Source organism: Staurois parvus, unplaced genomic scaffold (assembly GCF_062004578.1).
Source record: "Staurois parvus isolate SC_StPar_1 unplaced genomic scaffold, SC_StPar_1.0 ptg000154l, whole genome shotgun sequence".
NCBI lineage: Eukaryota > Metazoa > Chordata > Amphibia > Anura > Ranidae > Staurois > Staurois parvus.
Genome location: NW_028317950.1, coordinates 10,039,719 through 10,060,550, shown reverse-complemented (window position 1 = coordinate 10,060,550; position 20,832 = coordinate 10,039,719). Strand labels below are relative to the sequence as shown.

The window sequence follows — 20,832 nt, the reverse complement described above, 5'->3', positions numbered from 1 at the left end:
TTGTTGGTAATGACAGCTTCAAGAAGCCTCCTGTATGGAGAAACTAGTCACATGCATTGCTCCGGTGTGATTTTGGCCCATTATTCCACACAGTCTTCAAATCTTCATGGCTCGTGGGACTCTTCTATGAACTCTGATCTTTAGTTATTTGCATAGATTTTCTATTGGATTCAAGTCAGGCGATTGGCTGGGTCATTCTAGCGGCTTTATTTCTTTCTTTGAAACCAATTCAGAGTTTTCTTGGCTTTGTGTTTGGGATCATTGTCTTGATGAAATGTCTACCCTCGTTTCATCTTCATCACCCTGGTAGATAGCAACAGATTTTTATCAAGAATGACTTGGTACATTTTTCCATTCAGCCTTCCTTCAACGAAGTGAAGTTTGCCAGTACCGTATCCTACAACAGCCCCACACCATGAGTTCAATTTTGATCTCATCTGACCAGACTGTATTCTCCCAGTATTTCACAGGCTTGTCTAAGTGTTGTGCAGCAACGAGCTTCAACATGCTTTTTCTTCAGCAATGGAGTCTTGTGTGGTGAGTGTGCATACATGCCATGGTAGTTGAGTGCATTACTTATTGTTTTCTTTGAAACAATTATACCTGCAAATTCCAAGCCTTTCTGAAGCATTCCACAAGTGGTCCTTGGCTCTTGGACTACTCTTCTGATAATTCTTTTCATTCATCTGTCAGAAATCTTTCGAGGAGCACCTGGTCATGGCTGGTTTATGGTGAAATGATGTTCTTTCCACTTCCAGATTATGGCCCCAACAGTGCTCACTGGAACATTCAAAACCTTCTGTAACCAATTCCATCAGTATGTTTTGCAACAGTAAGGTAGCAAAGGTCTTGAGCGAGCTCTTTGCTTTTACCCATCATGAGATGTTTCTTGTGTGACACCATGGTAAAGGGAAACCTTTTTATAGGCCATCAGTTGAGATTGAACCAGCTGATATTATTTGCACTGACAAGGAGCAGGATTTCTTTCTAATTGGCTGTCTTGGATATCCATGCCTTTTTGCACCTCCCTTTCTTCATGTGTTCAATACTTTTTCCCTGTGTCATTCCATTTTATTACACATAACTTAATGTATGAACTTGTTTTGATTTCTTTATATGTATGGATTGCATGGGTTGTTACCGACATATCGCCTAACCTGATCTGTCAATGTATAACCAGCAAAAAATTCTAGTATTCCTTCTCTTCTCTGCTTGTAAGAATAAAGACATTCTCATGAATAGTGGACCATGATATAAAATGGCTGACAGTATGCCCTTGGCCAGCACTGTGACCTCCTAATCTGGTTCAGTTCCATACCTGCTTTGGTGTCGCTGGCTTCTTCTCTGGCGATCTGTCCATCTTTGGCTGAGGCTGTTGTTTGCATTTGGGCAGTTTATGAAAATCTGGTTTTAACCCAAATTTCTCAGGGCTGTTAAGCAGGGCCTCATACACCTCCAACAAACAATATGCATCGGCAGCTAAATGTAAAGATACAAAGGAAACCACAGGCACTACTTAGTAAATGATTGCTGTTTACTGTAAAGGTTTAATATTACTACTATACAATGTGAATGGTTCAAAGTCTGCACCTGACTTTCATATCATGCTTTTGGCACTATCATGCTTGATGCCACTCACAGTATCAGTATCTTATATCTAAGCGTCAGCCCACCCAGCAGAGGTATTTTAGTTATAGTTAGGGCATGGTCAGCCAAGTAAGCCCGGCTTCTTATTTATCTTGGATATAACAACAGTGAGATCTCCTTGCCATAATTCCTGACTCTGTTCCTGTTCACCTGGAGGTTTTGGATGTTCTCACCCAACTGTGTGTTTCAGCTCCTCCTGTTAAATCTTTTATAATATTAAAAAATCCACCCAGCATGGAGAGGGAGAAACCCTCATAACAGGCACATCAAGTGTGCAGGAGTGGGAAGTCAGGGCAGAGATCTCACCAATAAAGTCCCCCAGAGATATAAGAAACTGTCAGGTGGCCTGTCAAAATGTAAAATTCTTCTGCATATATCAGATTAAAAGTAACCATTGTGGGTGGACTGACCCTTTAACCACCTCAAGACCACATATTTACACCCCCCTTTCTGCCCAGGCTATGTTTTCAGCACTGGCACACTTTGAATGACAACTACTCAGTCATGCAAAACTGTACCCAAATGAATTATTTATACATATATATATATATATATATATATATATTAGACATGTGGGGTTGATTTACTAAAATTGGACAGTGCAAAATCTGGTGCAGCTTTGCATAGAAACCAATTAGCTTCAAACTTCAGCTTGTTCAATGAAGCTTTGACAATAAAACCTGGAAGCTGATTGGTTTCTATGCAGAAATGTACCAGATTGTGCACCGTTCAGTTTTAGTAAATCAACCCCATAGAGTTTTCTTTTGGTGGTATTTATTCACCACTGGGTTATTTTTTTTTGCTAAATAAATGAAAATAAATGAAAAAGAAAAACCCCCACAGAAATTATTGAAAAAAACCCAATTTTTTTCTTAGTTTCTGTTATAAAGTTTTGCAATTAAATAATCATTCTTCATAAATTTAGGCCACAATGTATTATGCTACAATTCTTTGGTAAATAGCCCAAATCACTGTATATTATTTTCTCTGTGTGAAAGTTAGTCAATAAACTTGATATATACATTTGAAAATTGATCAGTCCTGATGTACTGAAATATGTACTGTTCTGGCCCAAAAATGCCAGAACAGTACCCCCCAAATGACCCCTTTTTGGAAAATAGACACCCCAAGGTATTTAGCAAGAGGCATGGTGAGTGTTTTTGAAGTTGTAAGTTTTTGTCCCAATGTTTTGGAAAATGAAGATATTAAATAAAATTAGTTTTTTTTCCACAAAGTTGTCATTTTAACAAGTTATTTTTCACACACACATAGGCATACTGAAATTCACACCCCAAAAACACAATCACATGTGTGGGACTTTTTCAAAACCCAGATGCGTAGAGGGGGCCAAAATCCAAGGAACACACCTTTGGGCTTTTAATGAGCTCAAATTACGCATTTAATTTCCCGACTACCTATCACATTTCTGGAGGCCCTGGAGCATCTGGACAGTGGAAACCCCCACAAAATGACCACATTTTGGAAAGTAAACGCTCAAAAGGTATTTCTGAAAAGCATAGGAAGTCTTTTGAAAATGTCACTTTTTTGCCACGTTTTTGGAAATTGCAGGAAAAAAAATGAAAATGTATATTATTTACACAAAGTTGTCAATTAATAAGATATTTCTAACAGCATAGGCATACTTCGTATTACAACCCAAAACACATTCTTCTACTCCTCCTGAGTATGGTGATACCACATGTGTAAGACTTTTTCAGTGTCTAGACTGATTATGTACTGGACATGGTATCTTGTGTATCACATAAATCAACCAATTGTGTCAAATTCAAACTGTATTACTCGCTTCTGTATGAGCGATCAGGGAATACAGCTTAGTACAGCATCACCTTTAGCAGTCCCAGTTGCTATAAGCTAAGTAATCCTAGCCTACTGGTACAAGGCTGCCCCCAGGAGTGCCATGTTCACTGGCCACAAAGTGCAGGAGGCTGAAGTTATTAAGAACAAAAGAGTTCCTGTGGTTCCACGAGTGCAGTTGTCCACAGGGGTGGCTGGGACTGGTGTCTCAAAGGAACATAGTAAGTGGGATGTGCAGATGGGTCAGTTCAGGCGCAGACAGACACAGGTCAGTAAACTGGCAAACGATCGGTCCAGGCAGCAGGCAGAAACGTGGGTCAATAAACAGGCCGGGGTTAGTACAGGCAGCAGGCAGAGGAAACACTGCACTAGTGTGATGGTGATTAGGAACACTTTTGCTGGATGCACTGGTCAGGTGACAGTGGGACATGTGTAGCAGTGATCAGGAACACTGTTGCTGGCTACACTGGGGACTAGTGTGGCACCATACAGGAACACTACTGTAGACATACACTGGTCTGGTGACACTGGGGCTGGTGTGATGACAATCAGAGACACCATTGTTGGCTTAGATTGGTGTGGTGGCACTGCGATTGGTGTGGTGGTCATAAGGAACACTGTTGCTGGCATACACTACTTTGGGACAGATGTGGCGATGATCAGGGAGACTGGCTGCTGTGGCAGCGATTAGGAACACTGTGAGTAGGCATCAGTGATTAGGGACACTGACTGGCAGTTGGTCTGGTGACACTGTACTGCTGTGGTGATGATCAGAGACAATGGCTGGCAGCACTGACATATATTGATAACAGAGCAGCCAGCCATTGTTTATGGTCACAGCCCAGGCAGTACAATGTTACCAATGTGACACTTCACTTTCTCTGGTGACAGTATGTAAAAAAAAAAATTATATATTTATTTACAATTTGTTTTGCATATACTGTCACCAGAACAGTGCTCTGGGGAGTGATTAGGTTTTGTTTTACACCATGATTGCTTATTACAGTGATGAGCACTGTAGAAGCAATCTGTCTTTAATGGTGTTTGTCATCCATTTATAATGTCATTGTTGACTATTGTGATTGGCCACAGCTATCACATGGCACAGGGCTGCTGTGACTGGCCGTGTGCCATTTGATCACTGTGACCAGTCACAGAGATCACAGTAGTAAGCAATGGCATCATGAATGACAGCCATTGTTTACTAATTTTCTTGTGATTGCTATGATTGGTCACAGTGATCACATGGTACCAGGGCCAATCAGAGCAGCTTGATCCCCCGGTCAGTAATTCACTGCATCCGGTGGACACAACAGTCACAAATCGCGCTGCTGCTCAGCCCCGAAGCCATGCACACGAGTGCCAGAAGTGGTGCTTACTCCAAGAATGAAGCTTGTCCTGCCTAGTCACATATTTGCAGTGTCCAGATGGTAAGTGATTAAAGTATAACTCTGACCATTTAATGCAGTCAGTTTAATAGGCTTTAGCAAGTGCACTTTAAAGTAAGGGAAGGTTATAACCTCTGTCAGTTTTTTCTCGCCATCTGTGCCCCAATAGGGAAATTTTCCAGACAGAAATAGAAACTGATAGGGGTTCTAATACTTCTTCGCTCTATCCAAAACTGGCTTTTGCCTTTAGTGAAATTTTAGTTCATCAACCACGAAAGCCAATTCCAAGCTAAAGTGGACCTGTTGACATTCAAAAGCAACAATAACTTTGAGAAATTAAAAAAGGCATTCAGTAAAGCCTTATTTTATAGGCTTGTTGATTTTTTTTAAATCCTAGGAAAAAGACAGCCTAAGATATGTCATCCTAGGAGACGCAGGTGAGATTTTGAATCACAGGTACATTTGAAGCCCAACTCACATGGTGAAACCAATCTTCGCAACTGCAGCTCTTGCCCACTCACTGGACTATGAAAGTGTATCATCACACTCCCATTCTAGCTATTAGTGCCTCCTTCATGGTAAAATACCAGCACTGTGCAATGCAATAAAGCTTGACAATATTGGTGATTTTGCCAAGCAGGCAAATGTAGGAGCACAAAATACAGAGAGATTTCAGGCAGGTGTAAAAGCAGTATTTAAAAATGTATAAGGGCGATTTTATGTGTAATAAAGCATACATTATCTGGGCACAATGTTTTGTTCTCATTGGTCTTGAGTTCCATCTTAAATACAGCAATGTAAAATAAGTGATTGCAAATAGGTACTGTAATTACAAAAAGAAGAAAGCTACACAAATACATAGCCAAACAACCATGAACATTCAAGGAATGCACCTGGCAGTCTGTTAAGCAGGTGTGACTGAACTACATTTATAAATATTGATCCTACAACTAATCTATTCTTATAATACACAAGAAAATGGAAAACTAGAAGAAAAATATAAAAAAAAATAAGCTTAGAAAATCTTGCTAGGGCAGGATAAATTAACTAATGTGAAGCTGTGCTATGCTTGTGCAGGGCAACACAACAGATTCTCTTTAACCCTATGGCCGAATGGTGGCTGGTAAATGTCATCAGCGTTCATGGTGGACGTCATATGGCGTCCTCCCGCACATGCGCAGATTGAGCTCCGCAGCTGCGCGATCTGTCACCGGCCGTGTACCTCGGACACGGCCGATGACAGATCTGAGTATCGGCCCCCGTTGCCGGTACCATGTGACCTGCTGTGACCAATCACAGCAGGTCAAATGACAGTTGTATACAATGGATGGCTTAATTTATGCTAGTGTGGTAGAATGGTCACAGCTAATCACATGCACATGTCATGTGATTAGCTGTGGCCAAATCACAGCTAAGCAAAAAAAAAAAAACCCTGAATGAATCGATGTCATTCAGGTAAATGCTTGCTTATAGCAAAGTAATTCTTTGCTATAAGCAAATTGTGTAAAAAAAAAAAAAAAATACTGATCACTTCCCCAAAGTAGTACAAGGTTACTATGGTAACATTGTACTACTTTGGTCATAGTGAAATATGAAAAAAAAATCTTAAAAAAAAATAAAAATTAAATAAAAATATATATTTTTTTTTCACACTGTCACCAGTCAGTGTCCCTGATCACCGCCATGCCAGTTATATGATGACGCTGTACTGCACTGGTGACAACATGTAAAAAAAAAATAGTGAAACTAATTTATTTAATTTTTTCATTTTCCGAAAAATTATGACAAAAAAATACAACTTCAAAAAACTCGCCATGCCTCTTATGAAGTACGTCGGACTGTCTACTCTGCAAAAAGGGGTCATTTGGGGGATATCTGTACTATTCTGACATTCCTGGACCTCAAGAAATTAGATTGGCTGTCAGTACTTCAGGATTGATCAATATTCAGATCTATACCATAGTTTGTGAACTCTATAACTTTCCTGCAAACTAAATAATACATCCTAATATGGGTTATTTTCACCAAAGACATGTAGTAGAATACATCTCGGCCTAAATTTATGAAGAACAATTATTTATTTGCAAACTTTTATAACAGAAAAAGAAAAACGTGCGTTTTTGTTCAAAATTTTTGGTCTTTTTTTGTTAATTTAGCAAAAAATAAAAACCCCAGCGGTGATTAAATACCACCAAAAGAAAGCTCTAGTTGTGTGAAGAAAATGATAAAATTTTAGTTTGGGTACAATGTTGTATGACCGCGCAATTGTCATTCAAATTGTGAGAGCGCTGAAACCTGAAAAATGGCCTGGGCAGGAAGGTGTAAAATTGCCCGGTATTGAATTGGTTAATGAGTGCCCCATACTCCTTGTCATCCCATTAGGCTGCTGGAAGCACAGACAGGGAACCCTGTTTAATCTCCAAGGCTCAGTCTGAAGCTTACACAAGGATGAGGACTCTCCCCATCTACATTTGACAGTATTGGTCATGCACCAGTATTGACACATGTAAGAAAGGGGAGTGAATCACATACCCCAAAGTTCTAGGTATTTCCTCTGCTCCCGGTGGCCAAGCGAAGATAAGTTTAAGCTACCAGAGGGGCCAGCACTATAATTTATTTATTTATTTCAGGTACTTATATAGCGCCGTCAATTTTACGCAGCACTTTACATACATATATTGTACATTCACATCAGTCCCTAACCCTCAAGGAGCGTACAATCTAAAGTCCCTAACTCACATACATACACATACTAGGGCCAATTTAGACAGGAGCCAATTAACCTACCAGCATGTCTTTGGAGTGTGGGAGGAAACCAGAGTACCCGGAGGAAACCCACGCAGTCACATGGAGAACATGCAAACTCCAGGCAGGTGGTGCCGGGGTTGGGATTCGAAGCAGCAACCCTAGTACTGCCATTCGGAAGTGCTAACCATTTAGCCACTGTGCTGCCCATATATTTAACCTGTTACTTTGTCCTGTATGAGAAAAGCACAGATTCATCCTAAAGTGTAAATCCACCTTACTCTACCAAAAAAAACAAAACAAAAACATTTTGTTCTACTTTAAGCATTATTTCAGTTTGAGTGGAAATTTAACTACCCAGTAGATTCTTAAATCACTTCAAGACCCTGGGGTTTAGGATCCATTGCCTTAAAGTAATGCTGATCATAGATAGCTCATCTTTTTATAGTTGAGGTTGATCGAGGAATCCTCCTCACTGAGCCATGGTGTTCTGACAGCAGGGATTCTCGGCTGTCAGAGTACATTCATCAACAGCTTCAACCCAACTTCCAACAAGCCCAATCAACAGAAGTCAATTGTTTGACAGACTGTTAAGCGCGGGCAGCCAAACATGGATCTAAATTTTCCACCCAACTATGGCCAGCTTCAACCTGTCACTGAGCAATTTAAACTGAGCAAATAACAAAAAAATGCAGAGGCTGAAGTGAACCTCAATGAAAACTATAATCTGAGATTCAGAAATATAGGAAACAGAAAGGTACATGCAAAACATGACTTTTCCCTCTTGAGCTTTGTATCACTGACCAGTAGGGAGACTGTGTAAATCTCAGCACTGTATAGAGAAAAATACAAAAATAGTTGCTGGTAAAAAAGCTTTCTTATATATACTATAAGTGTGCATTTATTTATTTGCCTGCAGTTCACCTTTAAATTATTTGGAGAGTATTAAAAGACACCAGGTCAGCATAATAGCCAATTAATTAGCATGTTTTGAGAATTCAGCAATAACTGCTTCTATATTTTTACCGTTATCTTTGTTTCTATAAGTCTCTTCAGTACTTCCACATCAAAAAGAAGAATTTGCATTATCAGAAAATATAAGAGTTGCATAATATCAAAAAGCAGGTATGATGTGTGGAAGATCCAAGTGGATGAGATGCATCAGTAAGAACTGCTCTGTGACAAAGCAAGGTACCTGCATAGGTGATTTGATCTTCCCGGAGTGGCCTCTTGTCCCAGTTTGATAGCTGCTCGGTCTTGTCTAGTGGTTTGCCCAACACATCCTTTACCAGTAAACTAAGCCCCTTCTCTGGCTGGCGAATGACTTCTTCACTCGGGCTGTTCTCCAGGACATCCACTGGCCCGCCAGGAGCCCTCACACGACCACGACAGCTCTGAATCTAAAGTAAAAAGAAGATGCACCTTAAGCGGAATGCAATACACACTTTCAGTGAGCAAATATTTAAGTTATTTTTACCTGCTTTCTAGTCCATATTTTTTGTTACTGTAATAAATATAAAGATTTGTAGATCAGCCACTTGAGGGAGCTCTCACTGACTCAAATGTACCTCTTCACATCTGCTTACCAACTGTTTTGATAGGATATCAGCAATCAGGGAGTGAATTGTGTTCACTGAAGTAGCCGACTTATAGACTTGCATTGTGAAAAGCCCAAGTAAACCAAAACCATTATGTATAACACTAAAAAGCAGGAAGCAGAATCTGCATATTTAGTGGACAAAAATGACTGCCCCTGCATACATGCTGTATAGCATTACACATGTATTGTTTTTTAAAACATTAAAATATATGGATAAGCTTATTTACATCAAGCTGATCTCTTTTGGATATTTATCAAACATTGGCAAGACTTCAATATGCTGCTAATTAGCCATACACACTACCTAAAATGAAAATGTTTGCATGTAAACCTGGCAAATGGAGCCATAGGACCACAATTATTTATTTTTAAACAGAAATGCAGTTTTAGGAAATCTAAATCAGAGTGAAATGCGCACTCCAGCAACAGATGGTGTTTAGTGAAGGCCTTCTACAAGGAGGAAGACATAATGTTTCAGTCCACTGTACAGGCTGATGATTGGCAGAATAAAATTGTAGAAACAAACTGATGGAATCAGAGGCCAGTGATGTCACAGCAGCTTGGTTTAAAGACACTGTAAAGGTTTAGTTAATTTTTAGTTTATTTTGTCATACTCACCTGCTCTATGCAATGGTTTTGCACAGAGCAGGCCCAGTCTTCCTCTTCTGGGGTTCCTCGCCAGTGCTCCTGGCTCCTCCTCTTCAGCAATTGCCACCAAAGAAAGCTGCTTTCTATGGCGACACTTATGCGGGCTCGATCCTGAGCCACCCTGTCTGCGTCTATAGACACAGAAAGCGCAGATTAGCCCCACTCCCTCATCACAAAATTTGATTGACAGCAGCAGGAGCCAATGGCTAATGCTATCAATCTGCCCTGTGAAGAGGAAGAGAGCGGAGAGAGATGCTGCTCTTGTGCACATCGCTGCACAAGATGCATGAAATGCATTAAGGCAGGCATGTCCAAAGTCCGGCCCGCAGGCCATTTACGGCCCGGGGGTCGGTTTAATATGGCCCTCCAACAGCCCTCCCTGCTCTGTGTAATGTGGCCCTCCCTTCTATGGCAGACAGTCTTCTGCTTGAGAGCAGAGAGCAGTGCGCATGACTGACTGTGGCGCGTTCTCCCTGGTCTGTGTAAATGCGGCTGTCGCACGGCCCTCCCTTCTGTGGCAGACAGTCTTCTGCTTGAGAGCAGTGCGCATGCGTGACTGCGCCGCGCTGGGAGCGACAGAGGGCGGTGACGTCAGGGCCGGGCTTCCAGCGTGAAGTGTGTTTCTCTTCCCTTCCCGGCTGCCGAGCAGAGACTTCAGCTCCAGCTACCTTTTTCACCCTTCACATTAGTGCAGGTAAGTTTTTTTTAAATTTATTTTCAATACATTGTGAAAACTCAGCTGTCAGTTGATCTTAATGTTATGAAATGAAAAGTATGTCGTTTGCAATTAACTTGGCATAAAATAATTTATTTGCATTTAATTGTAATGGTTCAAAGAATGTTCGGAAAAATGTTCGGTCCTCCACCATGTTCACTTCATCCAATCTGGCCCTCTTTGAAAAAAGTTTGGACACCCCTGCATTAAGGTAAACAAAAAAAACCTTATATTCTTTAGAACTGCTTTAATGAAGTCTCTTTTTCTTCTGTTCCAATTCAAAGCATACAGTATATTGGGACACTTTCCTAGAAATAGTGTAAGAGCTTCAGCAATCAGAAATGGAAAGAGAAAAATATATTGGCTCCCTGTTATCAGGCTGGTACACTATCCTGCTATCGGCCTAGTATATCATTAAAAGGTCAGAGGTGTGAAGCTCATCAATACACTTTTTACCTGTTTATGCACCTCACAGAGGTCAATCACATTGCACAACTTGACTCCTCGGAAGGCAGTGTGTGTGTTGTCGAGACTTTGGAAATCCCCGTGCATGCCATATCCTGCACAAGACATGATTCAAATTTCCATATTACAACCAGAGAGAGATTAGAACTAAACAATTACAATAGATAACACCTAATAACCTTCTAACCCTATGACATAGCAAGATGCTTTGACATTTTTGGTTAATTCACCGTTATTCTCCTCTGAGATAGCAAAACCAAAAAAAAAATAAGACAGTGCTGAAATGGCTAATAGCAAAGTACAAAAATTTTATAGCAAATGTAAATGTCATATTAAAAGCAACTTATGAGGACAACTTTATGTGAGATGTCAGCTGTTATCTTGATCTCAGCTATCCTTACTGGTGAGTTGCTTGAGCCACAATAAGAAAACAAGACAGGGGTGCAGGATTTACAGACAGGCTGTATGATTGTTCCAAGTCACTGGCGCACTATACAGTGAAGCTTAGGTTAAGCTGACAGCCCAGCAACCTGCAATTCAATCTTTAAGGCAGAAATGTATAGTTTTATCCTCACTGTTTTTGGGCCTGTTTACATCATTGTATTATAAAACATGTATGTGGCATTTTGTGGGTTGTACCAATGTTTTTTGGACATATGGACATGTGAAAAATGCACTAATTAAATGCATATAGCCTTGTTAGTTCATTTCTATGCATTGTGTTTAGGGGCAGACTGACAACTCATGGGGGCCCCGGGCAATAGGGGATCATGGGGCCCCTGTGTCCTTGCCCAAACTCAAAAAAGCCTATGAAAAAGGTACTAGGGGCATCTCATGGGGCCCCCTACTGACCCCGGGCCCTCGGGCAGTGCCTGAGTTTCCAAATGGTCAGTCCGCCCCTGATCGTGATTGACTATATTGTAACTAGAGTGAGATGAAAAGATGTTGCAGGGGACATGGCCATCAACATTGTCACTACTGATTCACAAGTCTGCAGTCACTAGTCAGCACCTGGTCACACCTAGTCCTGCCCATGTACTTTCTGAATTGACAGCAATACTGCTGTTGCTAAAACCCCCTGTGAGCTGCAGTTCCTGGGAGGGAGAGCTGTGCAACACAAGTAGAGGAGGATTTGGCTCAGTCAGGGAAGGTAAAGGATTTTGTTTGTCAACATTTACGTTTAGGCTGACATATAGTAGCCTTTAGATGTACTTCAAGCTGCCTAGTGATGAGAGAGGAAAGTCACTCACGTATGTGAAATGTGACCATCCTCAGGGCAAGCTGTCTGCAAAAAAGGGCATGTTTAAAATGGAGAAAAGTGGCTAGCACCAGTTCATAAGGGCAGAAAAACAGACTGGGACAGGATCTCTAACCCATCTAATCGGCCATTCCCTCTGCTGCCTATTTCTGTCACAACGTTTGTAGTCAGCAGATACTAATAGGATCACCATATAAACCTTCCCTCTTGCAGTTTGAGAGCTTTACATGAATGAAATTAAGTAACTCACATTAGCTGCTTTTAAAAATTAATATATTTACTCTTCTTTTATTGATCGAATTCATACCTACATTAACAGATTTTTTTTTTATATCAGCTTCAAGCTAGGAAGGGGAGTCTAGATGGCATAAAATAAGGATTACAGAAACTCATTCCACTACACTCCATCAATACCCATGATATCACTTTTAAGTGGACTGACCCATTAACTTGCTGGGCAGACAAGATAAGGAGGGCAAGCCATGATATTTCCACAAATCAGTTTAACAGTAAAAGGTTTCCATCTGAGCATGGTGAATCTTGTACTGAATGGCTCATTGTATACTGACAATGTGGACTATAAGTAACAGTCGATGTTTACCCAGTTTTGTGACTGTGGGGCAGGAAAAGAGCTCTTTGATTAATCTGACCAGCAGTGGGCCCTTTTCTTCCTCTTCATCACCATTCTGAAGAAAGTCACCCTGCAGCAAATCCAGTATAAAGACCTCTTCTTTCACTGCAATCTGAATCAGAGATACATTTGGCTTTCCAAGTCCCCCAAAAGAGGGTCTCCACTCCATATCCACACCAACAACTTGTCCATCCTGGAAAACAGGAGAAAGAACAACTTTTATACTTTGTCTAGTACAGTGAGATGTAGAGAGCTGGTAGATATCTACAGCATTAAATAATGACAACCAAACTTGAAATGTTCTTCTGTATTCAAATAATATCAATCATTGCATCATGAAATTTAATAGTTTCTTAATTTTTACAATTTATTTATAAATTTTTTCGATTGAAAAGTACTGTTTGGTCCCTTTCAATTGGATGTTCTGTCTGTCTGATTTCATTCGTCCAATGACAGATGAAAAATGAACAGCAATGCATTCCTATGATCATCCATTTACATCCGCATCCGTTCTGGTCCATTTTAAACAAATATTCTATTTTTGTTCTATTTAAAAAACCGAAGCAAATCTAAATTGGATGCAAATGGACAACGGTCCATCTTTGCATTAGTTGTGAGGAGCTGCCACCACCCAGCACTGCACATGTCCATGCACAAGTGACCCTGCCTCTTTGTTTACATCAGCGTCAGGGCCATATGACAGCTCTGCTTCCCCCGCAGCTAAAGTAAATAAAGTGGCAGGGTCACCAGGTGATCATAAAGGATTTGTGCATATATGGTCAATGATGTCATAAGGGGCTTGGTCACTTGGTGATTTCACTGGAGACCCAATTTCTTTGTTTACTTTAGTGGTAGGGCAGAAACAGCAATGTAATTTGGTCCCGGCAAGCTACAGGAGCAGTCGGGTTTGGGTTTTTTTTCCCCGAATGGGTTGGCAGCCTTTGTTCTCGGGCCTAGGGCAGTAGGATAGTATCTTGCACCGTTTATCATTCTCCCACAGTGAGCAAATGGTCCCAGAGATGGAGGGCGGCTAGGACATAGAGCCCAGGAGAACCTTCATCATCTGCCTGACTCTGAGGCGAGCAGCAGCGTGCGCAGCATCCACGGTGCCTCCCAGAGCCTAAACTCCATCTCCAACTTCTGCTCTGACTTTAGATGTTTTGTGTTGCCTAGGGCAGTACAAAACGTAAATACAGCACTGCGTAGGGGTACTTATTCACTTGAGAGGGACGGAGCAGAATCTAGTATCGATTGGGAGGGGCACCTCCTATTTTTGGCAGTAGACCTCCCCCCCGAATATATACCATGTCATTTTGATAAATTTTTGGCGTGAGGTCGCCCCCAAGATCCTAAGGAGTCAGTTCCCAGTTATCTCTGTGGACTACAGAACACCTCTCTATTTTATAAAGAAGAGGAGAGGTGGAAGTGTTCTATAGACATGACACATTTCCTGTCCTAGGGTGGCAACACTGTTTCTCCAAAGATAATGTACAATAAATGAGTGTGTTACTTGAAGAAAAATGCCTAAAAAAAAAACAAAACTAATGCAGCCTCCACATCTACTAGCAAGCTGAAATATATTACATAATTGTTATTGCATTTACATACTTGTATACTTTAATGTGCTGTGGTATTTTAAGGTGTATCCAAAGTGTCAAAACGTTTAGTCCGTTTTAATATGTACAATTAAAGTAACTCTGTCATGAGAAATGTATGGAGCTGTCATTCCAAGGCCTCATAGATCCAGAACAAGTTTGCTGTAAATGAGTATCAGAAACGTGTTAGAATTCCTTATCTATAAATGGTTCAGGTCAGAGACTCAAAAAGCACCGAAGCCAATGCATCAGCATGACAGCCAGAGAGCTAACATTCTCAAAGGAGAGGCCAGCAATGGCTGCCACTATACTTTTCTCACAACAGAGTCACTTTAATACTACTAGCACTGTGTATCCACAGGTGTATTCTTTATTTAGAGTGACACTTACTCTATTCAGCTGCAGTATTGTTACTCTTTCTCGTGCACTCCATAGTTGGGTTACAAGCAGCCATGCCAACTCACTGTGTACTGTGAGATGTGGGAGTTGTTCTGCTCATTGGTAGATATGTTTCAGGCCGTCCACGACAGTCGAGACTGTGGTTAAGGGCTTGCCGGCCCACTTTTATTAAATAAAATGAAAGTAAAGTTCACAAAATAGTTACTCACGCAGAGGATTGTCACTATCAAAAACGGGTGACGAAAATGTCAAGCCACTTGGTTTTTTCCTCAATAAAACAAGTTGACAAACTTCCTGGGCACTGATAACCAAAAATGAGGTCTTGTAGCTTGTGAAGACTATAACCATAGCTACTCAATAAACCACAGGAGACGTGAATAGAACAGTAGCTGATACTGAACACTACTGGTATAGAGCCATATTAATAGTGACTAGTAAAGTGACGTCAGTGAAGCGCAGAAACCGCCAGATGGACGCTGATGGATGGAAAGAGAAGCTAGAGTGCCTGGGGCAGACCACAACAAGACCTGGTTGCTATGATGTTGCATTTCGTACAGATACGTGCTTTGTCAAAGTGATTAAGCAACCAGGCTTCCCTGTCTATCCATCAGAGTCCATCTGCTGGTTTCTGCGCTTCACTGACGTCACTTCCGGCGCACGCCGACGTCATGATTTCCGGGGACATCCGAGGCAGCATCCTGTTCTGTGACTGGTACTTTCTCACAGTTGACAACCTATCTTCCACAGGATTCCTCTCCACCGCCTCCTGCACCCTGGTCCAGATGTACCCATTTCCTCAGCAGTAAGCCAATTTTATTGACCACATTTGGGCTATAACACCCACTTTTTCCTTCATTTACATTGGACATATGACTATGAACAATGGTTTTAATTGCTTTCAGGTGGATAATAAAATCCTTCTTTTTTACTCAGGATAACATTGTCATTATCCTTGATCATTTTTAATACTTTGGTCACTATTAATTTAGCTCTATACCAATAGCACTCAGTATCAGCTACTGCTGGTTTTCTCCTCAGCAGCTCCATTGCTCTTGTCAGGATCCTTCAGAGCCAGCTCTTTGGGCTCTCTTGGCCTTTAGTTACAGTATCCAGTTTTAGGGGCCTGCTCATGGCCTCTCAATAGGGATATCCTGGTAACCCCAGGCTCTCTCACTCCACTGAGACTCACAGAATCTGTCAGTCCACTGGACTCATCTAGTCACCTCAGTTATCCTAGCTCTCCAGACTCACTCAGCTATCCTGACTCTCCCAGTCCTATGGGTCAGGATTCTCTCCAACATGGAGTGCAGTCTGTTGAGTGGATCACCTCTCCTAATGGGAGTACGCCTGTCTCCTAGATGGAGCTTTGGCCAGTTCTCGTTTATAATGATTGTGCACACCTACACACTCACACAACCTGCAGGTCTCTAGTAAGACCTGGACAGAGGACTCCAAGCTTTGTCCCACCCAAGACTCTTTGAAGTCTTCAAACTCCAGACCCTGACCTGGCATTACCAAATACGGCGTACACTGACAAACCAGTCGTTTCCACTCAAACATTACTACTATAACTTTGAGAACCATGTGTACCTTTTGCCTATACTTACACAGTAGCATGTCCCAGCACTGTCATAACTGGCAAATTGTGCTTTAATCATCACAACAAACTGTGGTGCTCAGCTGCTGCTGCTGCAGCATGTGTACATTCAAAGGAAACTATAGAGCCCATAGGATATGCACAGCGCATGGAAAGATAACATTAAAGCCCATCTCCAGAGTGAACAAATCTGCTGCCTTGTAATTTGGCAGTCAACGCACTGAAAGGGCTAAATGCACATTTAGGTCAAGGGGTCCGTGACAAACATGTATACTTCTCCCCTACGTTATAGCAGTAAACTGTTCCTTGGCATCCTCACATCCAGTTACTGGCTATGACCTCTGCATTGTTTTTGAAGGCATTAGGAGGGCATATGTATGACCAAGAATAGGGGAGAAAAGGCTGTGGGGAGCGATCTTGCAACCCATAGGAGCTGCAGGACTGATCCCCACAGCTTCTTCTCCTCTATGTTCCGCCAGTTGTATGCCTTCTACTGTCAAAAAGACCAAGAGACCATAGCCCTGCACTGGATGTGAGAAGGCCAAGGATCGGGAAGTAAAAGTGCTTTTTGCAGTCCCCTAGACCTAAACAAACATTTACCCCTTACAGTGCAGGGTGTCTTCTCTGCAGTTCAGCTTTAACAAAGTAAGGAGGAGACTGTTTTTTTTAACAGAAAATAATGCAATCCAGTGTGCAAGATTAGCACGTGCGAAAGTTTAGCAATAACTTGCTCGATAATTTGTATATTTATGTTTACGGGCATTTTTATGGGAATGAGTGCTGAAACACTAAGTGGTTTGGTCACCACTTGGAGTTCATACATAGTGTAGGATTTTCAATTTGTCTCCATGTGATAGTGTTGGGTGCCTGTGTAGACAATTTGCCAAGCATAAGCACTGTCACATAAGATGAAGGAGAGTAAGTTGCTTTATACCCAGAAGTACAAAGTGATCACATGACCTCAGCTGCATAAAGACGTTATGAGAGGTAGGTGTGGAAATTGCAAGGGTGTGTGTCAGCAGGAGGCAGAGCCAAAGAAACAGCCATGCACTGATCTTCCCAGTGATTAGTTGTGCAAGGGGGTATGTCAGCACAAGTCTGACTATTGGAGGACAGGCAAGGTGTGATCCCAGCACAACCAGAAAACGTGACCACGCTGGGATGGATGTCTTTCTATGCTTAGTGTGGTCAGTTTGAAATAGGAAAGCAAGGGACGTGGCAGGATCACCAGGTATTTCACACAAAGAAAGCAATACAAAGATAACAGGATACTTCTTAACACAAGTACATGATAACACATATACATATCAGGAATACAAACTGTCAGGGTTACAAAGGGAGGGTTTATCAGTAAAAAAAAAAATCATAAATCCAAACAATATAAGTAGTGCTTTTACCATTTACCCTCTTGCTTTTGATCTAAATGTGTATTTTTTTGACAACACCTACAGCTTACTATCAGGCTTGCAGCATGCCTGCTCTGTATGCTGACTGGTGTTAAAGGTTAGTATTTTATAGGTCGGAGACAGGTCAGGTTGGGCTTCCAGTGTAGTTTTGCTTAATAGTAGTCTGAGAGAAGGTAGTGCAGTTGCACACATTTTTCAGGAGGCGAAGAAGTAAACCTAACTTCACTAAATTTCACTAATATTTGTTGTTATCAGTCTTAGACTACGCAACCAAAATTGTAATTGCAAATATATGTGCATTGTATTAACCAGTATAGAATAAAAAGTTAGGGTTGGAGTTGGGCTTTAAACCTCACTCAGTAAACTCTTTACTCTACTCATGCCACGATAGTCTTTTTTCACATGTTGTTCAAAGATATTAACCACTTGCCCTCCAGAAGATTTACCCCCCTTCATGACCAGGCCATTTTTTGCTGTTTGGTACTGCGCTAATTCACATGATAATTGCACGGTCATGCAGTGCTGTACACAAACAAAATTTATGTCCTTTTTTCACACAAATAGAGCTTTCATTTGGTGGTATTTGATCACCTCTGCAGTTTTTACTTTTTGCGCTATAAACAAAAAAAGACCAAAAATTTAAAAAAAAACCCTATATCTTTAAATTTTGGTTATAAAAAATACCCAATAAATTCAAAGTTAGTCATAAATTTAGGCCAAAATGTATTCTGCTACATGTCTTTGGTAAAAAAAAAAAAATCTCAATACATGTATATTAATTGGTTAGTGTGAAAGTTATAGTGTCTACAAACTATGGCATATATATTGGAATTTAAGTAGCTTTTACTTTCTGACTGCCTAATCACATTTCTTGAGGTGCTAAAGTGCCAGGGCAGTACAAACCCCCCCATATGACCCCTTTTTGGAAATAGACACCCCAAGGATGTTGCAGAGAGGCATGTTGAGTCCATGGAACATTTTACTTTTTGCCAGAAATTTTTTGAAAATGACAATTTTTTTTTTTTTACACAAAGTTGTCACTTTAATTATATGTTGCTCATGCATGCCATGGGTATATGTGGGATAACACCCACCATACCACATGTGAGAGACTTTTTTGTAGCTTAGCTACATACAGGCCCCCAAAATCCAATGACCACCTTCAGGCTTTCAAAGGGCATATTTCCTCATATCATTTCCCCACTGCCTATCACAGTTTTGGAGGCTCTAAAATGCCAGGATAGTACAAACACCTCCCCAAATGACCCCTTTTTGGAAAGCAGACACCCCAAGGAATTTGATAAGAGCATTGCGGTGAGTATTTTACAGATATAATGTTTGTCACAAGGTTTTGAAAAAGAAAAAAAGAAAAGAAAAAATACATTTTTGTTTTCTTTGTTTTCCAAATACTTGTGGCAACAAATGAGATCTGCAAAATACTCACCATGCCTCTTAGCAAATATCTTGGAGTGTCTACTTTCCAAAAAGGGGTCATTTGGAGGGGTTGGTTCTACTATCGTGGCAGTTCAGGGCTAATATTTTTGTTCACATGAAAAAAATGGGTTTTTTTTGCTAGAAAATTACTTTGAACCCCAAAACATTATATATTTTTTTTAAAGCAGAGGCCCTAGAGAATAAAACGGTGGGAGTTGAAATTTTTTACATCACACATTATTTGTGCAATTTTTCAAACGCAAATCTTATCGGAAAAATACACTTTTTATAATTTGAATGCACAAAAACACAATATATTGCCCAATTGTTTGATAACATATATAAGATGATGTTACGCCGATTAAATAGATACCAAACAAGACATGCTTTAAAATTGCATGCCTGTGCAATGACAACAAGGTACATAAATTGGTATTATCGATAGGCGATGCTTTAAAAGCCTTTACAGATCACCAATTTATATTTACACATTAGGTCTAGTGCTAGAATCCCGCCCCGATCTGCCGTTCGCAGTGATACCTCACATGCATGGTGCAACCGCTATTTACATACCGGCAAGGGGTCAACGCTCGCGCACGCAGGTGTGAGTATGCAGGGGGGCAAGTTTAGTTATTTTTATTATTATTATTTTTACACTGTCCCTTTCTTTTTTTTGTAATAATTTTATTGCTATCAAAGGGAATGTAAATATCCCCTCTGACTGCAATAGGCATGGACAGGTATTCTTTTTTGAGAAATCTGGGGTCTATTAGACTCTAGATATCTCCTCTGCCCTTACATCATCTGATCTCACCATGAGCGGTGTGATCAGATGCTTTCCCAATTTAGAAATGGTGCTGTTTATATCCTGCAAAACTGAAGTGATGAAATGCTTGTAGCTTCCGATTTCTTAGACTATAGAGATGATTTGAGCCATTCTGGTCTCTGATTAGCTCTATGGTCAGCCAGCAGATCTTCCAGCTGCATTCTTGGATTCCACTGTGGGACAGGAGATACCAAGAAAACGGTGGAAGGCAGCAGGGGGGGGGGGGGGGGGGAGTATCCCTTCCCGCTGCTTGTAAAAACAATTCAGCAGCTAATTGGCCACTAGGATTGCTTTTAAATGAAAGCTGACCGCCAGCTGAAAAAAATGATACCAGGATGATGCCTGTAGCTGCAGGCATCATACCAGTATAACCACTCAAAGTCCAGCGACGTATCAGTACATTGTTGGTCCATGTTTGGCATATATGTAACAGTAGAGAACATGGGCATATGATGAATCAGGTCTGTGGACCAAGATGATCACAATTTATTCTTTTTTGTAATGCCCATGTTGAATGTAAGTCCAAAAAAAGTTTTAAAATTCAGAAACTGTGAAAAGTTTCCATGTAAATTGTCTGGCAAGAGCTGAATTTGGGTGGGCAGCCTTGTATTGTTGTGCGTATAAATTGCCTTAGCCCACAATCAATTGGTACAAATCTTCCAT

At 40.9% G+C, this 20,832-nt stretch overlaps 1 protein-coding gene across 1 annotated transcript in view; it reads right to left on the bottom strand.

Annotated features, from left to right (window-relative positions):
- The window catches only part of EXD3 (exonuclease 3'-5' domain containing 3), a 392,849-nt gene that overhangs the window by 208,476 nt on the left and 163,541 nt on the right, over positions 1–20,832 (bottom strand). The window contains exons 14-17 of the mRNA XM_089675029.1: positions 12,883–13,105; positions 11,015–11,118; positions 8,791–8,995; positions 1,319–1,479 (exon numbers count right to left, since the gene is read on the bottom strand). Of these exons, the coding sequence (XP_089531155.1) occupies positions 1,319–1,479; positions 8,791–8,995; positions 11,015–11,118; positions 12,883–13,105 (693 nt within the window). The remainder of the gene's footprint in view (positions 1–1,318; positions 1,480–8,790; positions 8,996–11,014; positions 11,119–12,882; positions 13,106–20,832) is intronic.